This window comes from Microcaecilia unicolor, chromosome 5 (genome assembly GCF_901765095.1).
Source record: "Microcaecilia unicolor chromosome 5, aMicUni1.1, whole genome shotgun sequence".
Lineage (NCBI taxonomy): Eukaryota > Metazoa > Chordata > Amphibia > Gymnophiona > Siphonopidae > Microcaecilia > Microcaecilia unicolor.
In genome coordinates, this window is record NC_044035.1 from 49,133,049 (window position 1) to 49,148,126 (window position 15,078).

The 15,078-nt window shown below is 45.2% G+C and overlaps 1 protein-coding gene across 3 annotated transcripts in view; it reads right to left on the bottom strand.

The window, feature by feature from the left end:
• Positions 1 to 699: 699 nt before the first annotated feature.
• Positions 700 to 15,078, bottom strand: part of ARMH3 (armadillo like helical domain containing 3) — a 269,393-nt gene continuing 255,014 nt past the window's right edge. For all 3 annotated transcript variants that reach the window (XM_030202857.1, XM_030202858.1, XM_030202856.1), the window contains exon 26: positions 700 to 3,370. In XM_030202857.1, coding sequence (XP_030058717.1) covers positions 3,278 to 3,370 — 93 coding nt within the window. In that variant the 3' untranslated portion in view covers positions 700 to 3,277. The remainder of the gene's footprint in view (positions 3,371 to 15,078) is intronic.

A 15,078-nucleotide genomic window follows, 5' to 3' on the forward strand; every position in this document is an offset into this window, starting at 1 on the left:
TAATGCTTTGTATCTGATTTGTCAGTGCTTATGTTGCTTCTTGTTTTCTTCATTTGGATACGTTTTCCATTTTTGAAGAACAATCTTTTCTCCTTTCCCCAATATATCTGAAAAGGTCTTGCCATCTCTTTACATCTTTAGCCATTTTTCTTTCCAGGATGGATACCCCTCAATTTCTTTCTCTCTCTGCCTTCCCCCATTCTCACCCTCTCTCTGCTTCCCTTCCCAGCACACACACACTCTCTCTCTCTCTCTCTCTGCCTCCTTCCAGCACGCACACAATGATAGCTGTCTCTTGATGACCATCACCCTTATACCCTCCTGTGGTATAAACTCCCTTTATCACAACTATCTCCTAATGACCACCACCATAACTGAATTTCTCCTTCTCTCTCTCCAGCTTTCTTTTTTTATCCACCTGCACATACCTCTCCAGCTCCTGCATCCCATCACAGACACTCAGCTCTCTCTCTCCCTGTTTCACACCCCTCCCCCTCACAGACACCCACCTCTTGCTTCCTCCAGACCACCCCCCAGAGCACACAGACATCTTCCTCTTGCTCCCTCCCCACTCACTCCAACAGAGACACCCACCTCTTGCTCCCCCTCAGCAGAATACACTCACTTCTTTCTCCCCTCCCCACAGCACACAGACACCCCCTCCTGCTCTCCCTTGCACCTGTGGCACACAGACATCTACCTTCTTGCTCCCTCACTATTTCCCAGCACTGATGAGAAGAAAAGCGGCTGCACATAAAGCCACTGTTGCCTCCCCTGCCACTTTGGTGTTAAATTCAAAATTTGAACCACATGGTTTCCCAGTACTGAGTGGCAGAAGAGGCGGCTGTGGCCTGATGTGCAGCTGCTCTTCTTTTCTTTTTCTTCTTGTGTGTGTGTGTGTGTGTGAGCATGCCTGCCTCAGAAGTGCAACGTTGGTGGGACAAGGAGGGAAGAGTACAGATGCCAGTACTGCCTGCTGTGCTTTACACAACCCCTTCCTTAATGTCCATATGCTCAGGGCTGCAAAACATAGGTGCCAGGTCCCATTTTTAAGTTGCCATGCCGAACTGGCACCTGGGGTTTGTTCAGCCCTGATGTAGATGATGAATACAGACTACACTTATAAAGTTTGTTGCTAATACTAAGTTAGGAAGAGTTGCAAGGAGCCTGAGGCAAGGCTTAGTATTCAACAGAATCTTTATACTTTTGGAGAAAAGGCCATGAATAAACAGAATGACAAATACAAGAATAAATCAAATGAATAAATATAAAATGGAAAATGGTTGGGCAGGCAGTGGTACTGTAGAAAAAAGATTTACAGGGTCAGAATGAATAAAGAACTCGGGACTGGGATGGCATTTGTTAGTGTACAATTAATTATTTAGATTACATATGCAAGCTCAGTAAACATATCAAAATCTCTATTGGAACAAACTTTTAAATTAGTTTCAAGAATATTTTAAATAAGCTTCCAGGGACCAAATAAATAATCTAATTGTTTGATTTTAGAAGTTTAAACAATCATGTTCTGCAACTGGAATGCAAATCTGCAATCAGATGTAGCTATCAAAGAATCAATTGTTTTTATGGCTGTGAATGAAAGACACAGGCACTATGAGTTTCAGTACAATCAAACCAAACTAGACTAAGAGGATCAGCATTCCAAGTTAACTTCACATCTCTGTACATAGAATACCATTCACTACAGTATAACTAATGACAGTTTTATTCTCACCACTATTGAGAAAGGGAGGCTTTCCTGGAACAAATGAGAATATGCATGGCATTTTATTTAAAAAGATTACATTATAATATAATGTAACTTTGGAGAGAGCCTTTGTGATACCAATGACCACTCTGAAAACTGAGGCGTCTGTGGCATCATTCACATAGATAGGTGCATTCCAATTCTAGTGCAATGCTTAACGTTCTAAAAACAGGTATATTAAAATGAATTAGCTAATGAAATAATCATAATGATTTTAATAGTTTAATGGATGGTGGCTCAATCACAGTATGTGTGATGGCTATTGAACCTCCCTGCTCATGATATAAAATTACATGGAAAACAAAACAATAATGAAACAAAAGAATGAAAATGTATCACAAATAATGCAATCAAGCCTCAACATAAAAGTAACGTATATATGTACACAAACATTCAAATTACTTTGTAGTGACCAGTCTCATTTTTGCTTCTTAGTTCACTGGTTGCTGTATGAATGCTGAACACAGATGTAACACAGCATCCTATTCCATCACTTTTACAGTGTGTCTGTAATGCTACAGCCATCTGTTGTAAAACATGGAGAATGATGGTCTCTTTTTATAAATATTATATACTGTATGTGCTTTTTCATTTCGGGACAATATTTAGAATCCCTGCATTGATTGCAAGTGAAATTTCAAAAGAAAACTCTCCAGGGAGTTTCAGCAGCTAGCTGACACCACAAATACTTCTGTTCCAATTGGTCTTGCATCCACCATCATAATGCACACATTAAAATAAACCCTGGCATGTTTCTTGCTAGCCCTTTACAGCAAGGGTAGGAGGATCTGCACTGTGAAACCTACAGAAGAGTAGGGCAATTTTTAGCTAGCAATTAAATACATAATCCCATAACTGCTTAATTACTAGAGCAAGAATCACTTGAAATTTGGTCACCCCATATCTTGAAGATATTAGGAAAAAAACAAATGCTGGAATAATATTTCACAGAGTTGTATTTTTTCTCTTCAACATTTATCTTATTGATGGTGTCACCATCTGTTCTCTGCAACAGTCTAAATTAAACAAATATTCCTCCACTGGAAGATCCAGCAACTCTGGTAACTCTAGGTCACATCCAAGTACAATACTGCAGTAAAACCTTATACAGCACCAAATCATTTTTTTTATTCCCTTCTTTTCTTCATCATCTCTCCTTTTTGCCCACAAAGAAACCAGTCACTCCAACAAGACCAAGACTTTTTTTTTTAAATCTACTTCGATCAGCTTTCTATACACACTCAAATTACACATAAGAAAATAACACAACTGACATAACATTTGGCTCTTTTTGCCTGCATAATAAATTTGAAAATGCACATCATGGAAGTAAAAACTCAGCAGTGATTTCTTCTCCAGAAAGTGCTGGGCAGCACACAGTCAGTTCAATGGGATGGGCTGAACTGGATAGGATTAATGACCACAACACTGTAGTTTTACAATGTTGTACAAAAGCTGCTACTAGCAGACAAGTTTAAACAGAGGCACAGCCCAAAATATATGCCAGTTTCACGAAATAGTAGAGAATTCTTTCAGTAGAACTTCCTGGCTTAGAGTATTAAAAGCAAGGTTCTTCCGCACATTGATGCTAATAGATCGAACCTGAAAGAAAAAGAAACAACATAACAATGTTTTCAGGGAGAACATCATCAAGGTGACAGAAAAGAAAAATGAGTACAGAACTGAACAACTGGAAACCTGTTTGGCTAACTGGAGAACAAGGCCTTACATGGACAATACCTCAGAGCAGAGGTTCTCACCCCAGTCCTCAGAACACACCTATCCAGTCATGTTTTCAGGATTCCACAATTAATATGCACTGAGATAGAAGCAACCTCTGAAAATAATTGCTTACTAGTTATGTTGTTCCTAACACTAATGGTAGAGAGTCATATTTTATTTATTTATTTTTGTTACATTTGTACCCCGCGCTTTCCCACTCATGGCAGGCTCAATGCGGCCTATATGGGGCAATGGAGGGTTAAGTGACTTGCCCAGAGTCACAAGGAGCTGCCTGTGCCTGAAGTGGGAATCGAGCTCAGTTCCTCAGTTCCCCTGGACCAAAGACCACCACCCTAACCACTAGGCCACTCCTATATTTGATATACTGCCTTTCTGTGGGTACAGCCAAAGTGGTTTACGAATATTATATGCAGGTATTTTTTCTGTCCCTAGTGGGCTCACAATCTAAGGGCGTCTTTTTTTACTAAGCCACACTAGCGATTCCCCGAGCGGCAAATGAAAGGAAGCCCATTCAATTCCTATGGGATTTCTCTCATTTGCCACATGGGAATCACTAGTGCGGTTTTGTAAAAGAACCTATAAGTTCTTTTGAACCCAGGGCAATGGAGGGTTAAGTGGCTTGCCCAGGCTCACAAGGAGCTGCAGTGGGAATTGAACCCAGTTCCTCAGGTTCTCAGCCCACTGCACTAACCATTAGGTTACTCCTCCACTCCACACCAGTAACAGATGGGAGAAGAACTTGAGTTTTTAATGTTAAGTGCAATACAGAGACGACAGATAACAAGGACAGGTATCATGCAATAATTTAAAAGAAAGATGTGGAGGGGCATAATCGAACGCGAACGCCTATCTCCATGGGCGTCTATGTCCGAAAACGGGTACGTGAAGAGGAGAGACAGACCGTATTTTCGAAAAAAAATGGACGTCTTTTTTTTGTTTCGATAATACGGTTTGTACGGACCAAATGCCATGGATTTGTTCGTTTCTGAGCTAGGTGTTTTGTTTTTTTAGCGATAATGGAAACTAAAACCGGCCAGCTCAAAAACGTCCCAATCCGAGCCATTTGGTCGTGGGAGGGGCCAGGATTGGTAGTACACTGGCCCCCCTGACATGCCAGGACACCAACTGGGCACCCTAGAGGTCAGTGTGGTGGACTTCAGAAACAGCTCCCACATGCATAGCTCCCTTACCATGGGTGCTGAGCCCCCAACCCCCTCCCCCAAAACCCACTACCCACAAATGTACAACACTACCATAGCTCTTAGGGGTGAAGGGGGCACCTACATGTGGGTACAGTGGGTTTTGGAGGCCTCCCATTTATCAGCACAAGTGTTACAGGTAGGGGGGATGGACCTGGGTCCGCCTGCCTGAAGTGCACTGCAGTACCCACTAAAAGTGCTCCAGGGACCTGCATACACGCAGGCCTCTAGGACTTGCTGCTGTAGAACCTTGGCACACCAGTTGACACCTGAAGACTAATGTCTTCTAAAACGTCCTTTATTGGAATAAGCATGTTTACTCACAGTTAACTGCAGATCAGAGGTTGTGCCCCACTGGCAAAGAGTCTCCCTGGTACTGAGATTAGCAGTAGGTCAGAGCTGGCAGAATGCTGTACAATGCCCTCTTTCAGCAACATTCAAGGGAAGAACTAAGTTTTGTAACGTGGCTAACACATGAAAGGGATCTAAAACTGTGTTACAAAAATGGCCACTACCTCATGGACTACCGGAAACAAAACAAGGCACACTCTGACCCAGTAAGCAGAGGGAAAAGCACCATGGGAGTACAGCCTACCAACTACCAACACCGTAAGCATTTAACACAAGCTAGTGGAATCACGGAGCCCAATACCCTACGCCCACCACAATGCATTGCTGATGTGACTCTCCAGTGCGCATAACAGAAAAGGTGTCACACTCAACCGAGAGCCACATCAGAACCAGGGAAAGGCTGTCACAGGATAGAATACATTCTGCTGTCATGGAGGTGGGTACGGCATTTGAGGCTGGGAAAAAAAGTTTGTAAAGTGGGGTTTTTTGGTGGGAGGGGGTTAGTGACCACTGGGGGAGTCAGGGGAGGTGATCCCCGATTCCCTCCGTTGGTCATCTGGTCAGTTGGGGCACTTTTTTGGGACTTGGACCTAAAAAAAAAGGGTCAAAATAAAGCGGACCAAATTCTCGTCAAAAACGCCCTTCTTGTTTCGATCATCAGCTAAAGACGCCCATCTCTCCTGGGCCGATAACCACGCCCCAGTCCCGCCTTCACCACACCTCCGACACGCCCCCGTCCCATTTGTTCGTTCCTGCAATGGAGTGCAGTTGAAGACGACCAAAATCGGCTTTCGATTATACTGATTTGTTCGCCCACGGGAGAAAGACGCCCATCTCCCGATTTGGGTCGAAATATGGGCGTCTTTCTCTTTCGAAAATAAGCTGGAGTGATTTAAATTTTGTGTATTAACGTTTGGCAGCCAGTGCAGAGTTTGAAGCAGAGGAGGTGTATAAGGAACTATATTCTAGTATTCCTTATTCTCAAGACTTTCGAGATTGAATGCTATGCTGTTCAACTGCTTTTTGCCAACTCTTTCAGAAGAAAAACTGAAACCATCTAGGCCAGCATTACTTTGTATGTGGCAATTATTTTACAAAAACACAAATGCATGCCACTGGAAATATTCATATAGGGAAAGGGGATGGAATTTGATTAAGTACATAAGTACATAAATAATGCCATACTGGGAAAAGACCAAGGGTCCATCGAGCCCAGCATCTTGTCCACGACAGCGGCCAATCTAGGCCAAGGGCACCTGGCAAGCTTCCCAAATGTAAAGATTGAATATACTGCCTTTCTGTGGTTACAAAGCAGTTTACATATTATATGCAGGTACTAATTTTGTACCTGGGGCAAAGGAGGGTAGGTGATTTGCCCAGAGTCACAAGGAGTTGAGTGGGAATCAAATCCAGTTCCCCTAGGTCTCAGGCTGTTGAGCACTAACCACTAGACTACTCCTCCACTCCAATATAGGAGGTGATATTCTGTGCTCCCATATAGAATGAAATAGGAACTTTGGGGTTCAACTGGATTCTTTCTTCACAATGAAAAAAAAACAGGTTCTTAATATCACTCAGAAGATATTGTTCAAATTAAGAATACTGCGTAAAATTAAACCTTATGTAGCTCAGTCTATCTTTCAGAAGATTGTTCAAGTTACAGTGTGCCCTTTAGTAGATTATTGTAATGGTTTGCTTACTGGCGCTAAGAAGACTATTATGAGAGCATGTCATGCAAAACTCACTAGCAAGCAGGATCTCTGATATTAAGTAGTAGTAGTAGTATATTTCTCGATGTAGTCACATCTAGCCTGTATTGATATCTTTATATTGGTTACCTATACATTTACAAATTCAATTTAAAATATTACTGCTGGCTTTTAAAGCTCTGAATCACAGTATTTCTCGTATGATATGTTCTACTTTGAAGCTTTATAAGCCTGCACGATCTCCGAGGTCTTCACAAAAACTGCTCATAGATGTACCATTTTATCTTTCAGTCTGGTTAGCGGAGTATAGATCTTTGATCTTTTATATCATAGGTCCGAAAATTTGGAATGCACTGCCTGTTGAACTTCACGTGATTCAAAATATGAATCAATTTAAGAAAGAATTGAAAACCTATTTTATTCATCAGGCATTTGGACTAGATGAGCAATGACTGCCTTTTGATAAATGTATAAACCAGCTGTAATGTTACATTTTAATGCATTGAATTATTCCAGGAATATTGTCAGCTTGAGTAATAATATTGTCAGCTTGAGTAATAAGTATGTAATTTTTAGTCCAGTATGCAATGTTTTTATATGATGTTTGTATTTTAATGTTGTTTTTACGTTTTGTATGTACTATGTAATTCGCTTAGAATTTTTGAGATAATGTGGATTAGAAATAAATTATATAATTATATGGGGATGATTGTATTTGATAAATGGAAGGTTGACAATCAGGCAGATAAGGTGGCAGCAAAAGGCAGAATGATGGTTGGGCATAAAGAGAAAGGAATGGTGAGCAGTAGTCATGGTCATGGCCGTGCCCGTGCCCTCCTGGACTTGGCTCACCTTTGAGCACTGGTGGATCAGGCAACCCTTAGGTGGTGGAATGCTGGCTTCGGCTTAACCCCTGGTAAGCCTTTCCTTGGCTGAAAGGTGCCCAGCTCTACCACCGGCTGCCTTTCAGGTGCTGTGGAGGACTTGCAGCTCATCTGCATATCCTTTACAGCCTTCTCCGGGCTGACTCCCAGGTCCACTCCGATCCACTCAGGGCCTCCGCTCTAGGTGCCCAGCGCTCCCACCAGGTGCTGTGGAGGTCTTGCAGCTCTTCTGCATATCCTCACAGCTGTATCCGGGGTGACTCCCAGGTCCACCCCGATCTTTCCAGGGCCCTGGTTCCAGGTGCCCAGGGTTTCCAGGTGCTTTTTGGCTAGGATCAGGCAACCCTCAGGGGGAGGAATGCTGGCTTCGGCCTAATCCCTGGTAAGCCTTTACTTGGCTGAGAGGTGCCCAGCTCTACCACCGGCTGTCTTTCAGGTGCTGTGGAGGACTTGCAGCTCATCTGCATATCCTTTACAGCTTTCTCCAGGGTGACTCCCATGTCAACTCTAATACACTCAGGGCCTCCGCTCTAGGTGCCGCACACCGGGGCATTTTCTCTTTACATTTATTTTTCTCCCAGTTACTACTTATGGCTCCAGTACACTTTTTCTTCTTGGTAGTGTCCCTTCCTAATCTGTTTCTCCATCTGAAACCACTGTACACTGCAAGAACACATTGTCCACCCTTTGTATTCATCATCTTGTGCTTTCGTCTGTCCATGCCAGATTTTCCACCAACTCCCTTGTCATTAAAGACCAGACCCTCCCTATTTCACAGTGCCTTAAACTTCTGGGTGTTGAGCTGGACCCTCACTTGCACCTGGATCCGCAAGTGCGAGTGGTCACCAAACGGATGTTCTATGCTATGTGGAGGCTGCGGCGTGTTAGGTTTTGTCTCACCAGAGAGCTCTTCCGCACTCTCGTTCACTGGCTAGTTCTGTCTCACCTGGACTACTGCAGTGGGGTTTATGCAGGCTGCCAGGAGCATCTACTGAGGAAATTCCAGACTGCCCAGAATACTGCTGCAAGACTCATCTTGGGCAAGCCGCGCTGGGTTTCTGCGCAGCCCCTACGTTTCAACCTACACTGGCTACCTGTGAGAGAACGAATTGCATTCAAGATCTGTACTTTGACACAAAAAATAATCTATGGCTTAGCTCCGGAATATATGATTCCTCTAATAGATCTCCCACCTAGAAATGCCATCACTACAGCACGCACCTTTTTACAACTCCATTATCCATCTTGCCGGGGTGTTAAATACAAGCTTCTTTTTGCTTCCACTTTCCACTACTCCAGCCCAAAGACCTGGAACACTCTTCCCCTGTACCTAAAGTCGCAAGCTGACCACCCTCTTTTCAAGAAGCTGCTGAAAACGTACCTTTTTGAACAAGTGTATTCCATTAGTGACTCTGCTGTTTAGTCATCCTAATTGCTGTTAACATTTTATTCTTATTCTACTGCTAAATTCATGTGCTGTATCTCTTAACTTTTGTAATTCATGGAAGCCACATTGTGTCTGTATTTGTGGGAAAATGTGGGGTAGAAATGAACCGTAAATAAATAAATCTCACCATCTCTTTTTTCCTCTTCCTTTTTCTCAGCGCTCAACCTTCAACATTTCCTTCTTTCCATTCATCCATCTCCTTTCTATCTGAGTACATCTCGCCTTCGTCGCTGTCATCATACCTCTCCTACTCTTCTCCATACTCTCTTGCTCCTTCTCCTGCTCTCCACTGGGGACATTAATCCCAATCCTGGTCTTCCACATCACCTCTCATCCTATTTGTGCTGGTCACACCGTGATATCTCAAATCTAATTTCTGTTTCTTTCCTCCCCCCTTCTTCCCTGCCTTTCTCTTGTGCTCTGTGGAATACCCGCTCTGTCTGTAACAAACTTTCCTACATCCATGACCTCTTTATCTCTCGTACTCTCCCATCTGCTTGGCATAACTGAAACTTGGCTTTACCCTGAAGACTCTGCTTCAGTCGCGGCCCTATGCCATGGAGGTAATCTTTTCTCCCATACTCCTCGCCCGGTTGGCCGCGGAGGTGGTGTCGGGCTACTACTTTCACCCTCTTGTAGATTTCAACCTCTTCTTCCACCTCAGTCTCACTGTTTTTCTTCCTTTGAAGTCCACTCCATCCATCTATGTATCCTGTTCAGTTGTTCTAACTACAATTCGCCGTTTGATGCGTGAATTTACCATATCTGATGAGGATCCTGCATACACAATTTGCTTTAAGGAAATATTTTGTGCAGAGCTCAGCAGGTGAAAGCTAAGTTTTTGTATATAGCATGTGCTTTGGATGTGTAGTTCAAGAAGTTGACATTTCTTACTCATACAGAACATGAAGATACTTGGGTTTCCATCAAACAATTGTTTGCTGCAAAAACTTCAAGCCTTAGACCTTTACTTCTATCTCCCAAGAAACACCCACAGAAGAAAAAAAATTAAATTCAATCTGCCACCTAGCTCTGATGATGAAGATGAGGAACAACCTGCAGGTGAGTTGGAACTTTATAAAGCAGAGAACACTTCAACTGGAGAAGTTCACGTTTTAGACTGGTGGAGAAGACGCTGGACCGAGTAGTACTCAGCTCTCTCAAAATTGGCAAGACATTATCTTTGTACTCCAGCAACTACAGTTCCATGTGAACGTTTATTCTACAAAGCAGGATTTATTATTGAGAAACGTAGATCATCTCTGCTCCCTGAGAGTGCCAATTAACTACTTTGTTTAAATAACTGGCTTAATGGCTAATTCATTTGTTTAGTCTATGGCAGCAATTCTATAACTTTGTGCCCCCACTGGCAGCCCTCTCTCCTCTGCGTGCTCTTTCTCCCTGCTCCTCATGACCCTCGGCCTTGACCACTGCAGTGAAAGTACGCTGTGTCTCACCTGGCCCCAAACCTCTCTCTCTAACAGGAAGTTCTACAGCTTTGTGGAGGAGTAGACTAGTGGTTACAGTACCAGGCTGACAACCAGCAAAGCCAGGTTCAAATCTTGCTACTGGTCCCTGTGATCTTGGGCAAAAGTCACTTAATCTTCCATTGTCACAAGTACAAAATTAGATTCTGAATGTGTGAAGACTAAGAGCAATGTGTATGGTATGCTGGCACATATGCTGATGGAAAAGTCCATAGTCTGCTACTGAGATAGACATGGGGAAGCAACTGCTTGCCCTGGGATTGGTAACATGGAATGTTGCCATGATTGGGGTTTCTGTCAGGTACTTGTGACCTGGCTTGGCCACTGTTGGAAACAGGATACTGGGCTAGTTGGATCATTGGTCTGACCCAGTATGGCTCTTATGTCCTATGTTTCATTGGTTGTGGTGTTCATTGTTCCCAATGGTTTCCCAATAAAAAATTATTGGGGACAAAAACAAACAAAATTCAATTCTAATTCACCAGCGGACAGGGAAATACCTTTAGCTCATCTAAAGCCATTAGTGAGAAAGATGCCAGCTAAATCCAGAAAAAACATAGGCAGTCACTTTTGGTACTTAACTGACACACGTCTCTCAATGCACAAACTTACAGAATTGCCTTTTACATGCTTGAAGAAATAGTATTCTTTTAAGGAAACTGGAATCAAAGTTATTGGTTGAATGTTTAGGATCAATAAAAAATGTAGATGCTACATTTATTTTACACTTGGACCATGCAATTAATCACATGATTAAAAGTTTTGATCACGGTCAATTGGGTGATTAAACATTTTAATCGATGAACAGCCCTACTAATAAGGCACCATTTTATAAAGACACACAGATGCTTATATATCCAGGGCCGGTCTTAGGCAGAGGCGACCAAGGCAGCCGCAAAGAGCCCCGCGCCTAAGGGGGCCCCGCTCTGCCTCTGCTCCGACCTCCGCTCGCCTCGGATGACTGTCCGCATCATTCATGATGATCCCGCGGCTCGGCCACTCCACTTCTGGGGAGGGGAGGTTTCATGATAGCATTGTGCTTATTATTTCAATCCGTTTTTTTTGTACAAGTTTAGCTTCATTTGTCTTTATTTGAAATTTCATAAATAAAAAAAATTTGTAAAAATGGAATAATCTTATCAATGGGGTGGAGCTAGGGTGGGGGCGGAGCTAGGGCAGGGCTAGGATGGGGCCCCACCAAATTGGTCTGCACAGGGCCCCGCACTTGCTAAGACCGGCCCTGTATATATCATTACAAAATACTAATACAGATAGTTATACATGCTCTTGAGCAGGTGTAAAGCTAATGATACATACCTGTAGCAGGTGTTCTCCGAGGACAGCAGGCTGATTGTTCTCACGACTGGGTTGACGTCCACGGCAGCCCCCACCAACCGGAACAAAAACTTTGCGGGCGGTCCCACACGCAGGGCACTCCCACCGCGCATGCGCGGCCGTCTTCCCGCCCGTGCGCGACCGTTCCCGCTCAGTTGAATGACAAGCAAAGGAATGAGTAAAACGCAACTCCAAAGGGGAGGAGGGAGGGTAGGTGAGAACAATCAGCCTGCTGTCCTTGGAGAACACCTGCTACAGGTATGTATCATTAGCTTTCTCCGAGGACAAGCAGGCTGCTTGTTCTCACGACTGGGGTATCCCTAGCTCTCAGGCTCACTCAAAACAAGAACCCAGGTCAATTGAACCTCGCAACGGCGAGGGCATAACAGAAATTGACCTACGAAGAATAACTAACTGAGAGTGCAGCCTGAATAGAATAAAATTGGGTCCTGGAGGGTGGAGTTGGATTCAAACCCCAAACAGATTCTGCAGCACTGACTGCCCGAACCGACTGTCGCGTCGGGTATCCTGCTGGAGGCAGTAATGTGATGTGAATGTGTGGATAGATGACCACGTCGCAGCCTTGCAAATCTCTTCAATAGTGACTGACTTCAAGTGGGCCACTGACGCTGCCATGGCTCTAACACTATGAGCCGTGACATGACCCTCAAGAGTCAGCCCAGCCTGGGCGTAAGTGAAGGAAATGCAATCTGCTAGCCAATTGGATATGGTGCGTTTCCCGACAGCAACCCCTTTCCTATTGGGGTCGAAAGAAATAAACAATTGGGCGGACTGTCTGTGGGGCTGTGTCCGCTCCAGATAGAAGGCCAACGCTTGCTTGCAGTCCAATGTGTGCAACTGACGTTCAGCAGGGCAGGTATGTGGTCTGGGAAAGAATGTTGGCAAGACAATTGACTGGTTAAGATGGAACTCCGACACCACCTTCGGCAGGAACTTTGGGTGGGTGCGGAGCACTACTCTGTTGTGATGAAATTTGGTATATGGAGCATGAGTTACTAGGGCTTGAAGCTCACTGACCCTACGAGCTGAAGTAACTGCCACCAAGAAAATGACCTTCCAGGTCAAGTACTTCAGATGGCATGAATTCAGTGGCTCAAAAGGAGGTTTCATCAGCTGGGTGAGGACGACGTTGAGATCCCATGACACTGCAGGAGGCTTGACAGGGGGCCTTGACAAAAGCAAGCCTCTCATGAATCGAACGACTAAAGGCTCTCCAGAGATGGCTTTACCCTCTACACGATAATGGTAAGCACATCGCACTAAGGTGATTCCTTACTGAGTTGGTCTTGAGACCAGACTCTAATAAGTGCAGAAGGTATTCAAGCAGGTTCTGTGCAGGACAAGAACGAGGTTCTAGGGCCTTGCTCTCACACCAAACGACAAACCTCCTCCACTTGAAAAAGTAACTCTTTTTAGTGGAATCCTTTCTAGAGGCAAGCAAGACACGGGAGACACCCTCAGACAAACCCAACGAAGCAACATCTACGCCCTCAACGTCCAGGCCGTGAGAGCCAGGGACTGAAGATTGGGGTGCAGAAGCGCTTCATCGTTCTGAGAAATGAGGGTCGGAAAACACTCCAATCTCCACAGTTCTTCGGAGGACAACTCCAGAAGGAGAGGGAACCAGATCTGACGGGGCCAAAAAGGCGCTATCAGAATCATGGTGCAGTGGTCTTGCTTGAGCATCAGTAAGGTCTTCCCCACCAAAGGTATGGGAGGATAAGCATACAGGAGGCCTGTCCCCCAATGGAGGAGAAAGGCATCCGAGGCCAGTCTGCCGTGTGCCTGAAGTCTGGAACAGAACAGAGGCAGCTTGTGGTTGGTCTGAGAGGCGAAAAGGTCCACCGAGGGAGTGCCCCACTCTCGGAAGATCTTGCGTACCACTCTGGAATGGAGCGACCACTCGTGCAGTTGCATGACTCTGCTCAGTCTGTTGGCCAGACTGTTGTTTACGTCTGCCAGGTATGTGGCTTGGAGAAGCATGCCGAACTGGCAGGCCCGCCGCCACATCCCGACGGCTTCCTGACACAGGGGGCGAGATCTGGTGCCCCCCTGCTTGTTGATGTAATACATTGCAACCTGATTGTCTGTCCGAATTTGGATGATTTGGTAGGACAGCCGATCTCTGAAGGCCTTCAGTGCATTCCAGACCGCTCGGAGCTCCAGGAGGTTGATCTGAAGATCTTGTTCCTGGAGGGACCACAGTCCCTGGGTGTGGAGCCCATCGACATGAGCTCCCCACCCCAGGCGAGATGCATCTGTCGTCAGCACTTTCGTGGGCTGCGGAATTTGGAATGGACATCCCAGAGTCAAATTGGTCCGAATGGTCCACCAGTGCAGCGAATTGCGGCAACTGAGGGACAGGCGGATGACATCTTCTAGATTCCCGGTCGCTTGACACCACTGGGAAGCTAGGGTCCATTGAGCAGGTCTCATGTGAAGGCGAGCCATGGGAGTCACATGAACCGTGGAGGCCGTATGACCCAGGAGTCTCAACATCTGCCGAGCTGTGACCTGCTGAGACGCTCTGGTCTGGGAAGCGAGGGACAGGAGATTGTGTGTCCTCGCTTCGGGAAGAAAGGCCTGAGCTGTCTGAATTCAGCAGAGCTCCTATGAATTCCAGGGACTGGACCGGCTGGAGATGGGAGTTTGGGTAATTTATCACAAACCCCAGCAGCTCCAGGAGTTGAATAGTTCACTGCATGGACCGGAGAGCCCCTGCCTCTGAGGTGTTCTTGACCAGCCAATCGTCGAGATACGGGAACACATGCACTCCCAGCTTGCGTAGATACACCGCGACCACCACGAGGCACTTCGTGAACACCCGTGGGGCAGAGGCGAGCCCAAAGGGCAGCACACAATACTGAAAATGCCGTGTCCCCAGACGGAATCTGAGATACTGTCTGTGAGCTGGCAGTATCGGGATGTGAGTATAAGCGTCCTTTAAATCCAGGGAACATAGCCAATCGTCTTTCTGAATCATTGGTAGAAGGGTGCCCAAGGAAAGCATCCTGAACTTCTCTTTGACCAGGTATTTGTTCAGGCCTCTCAGGTCTAGGATGGGGCGCATCCCCCCTGTTTTCTTTTCCACAAGGAAGTACCTGGAATAGAATCCCTGCCCTTCCTGCCCGGGT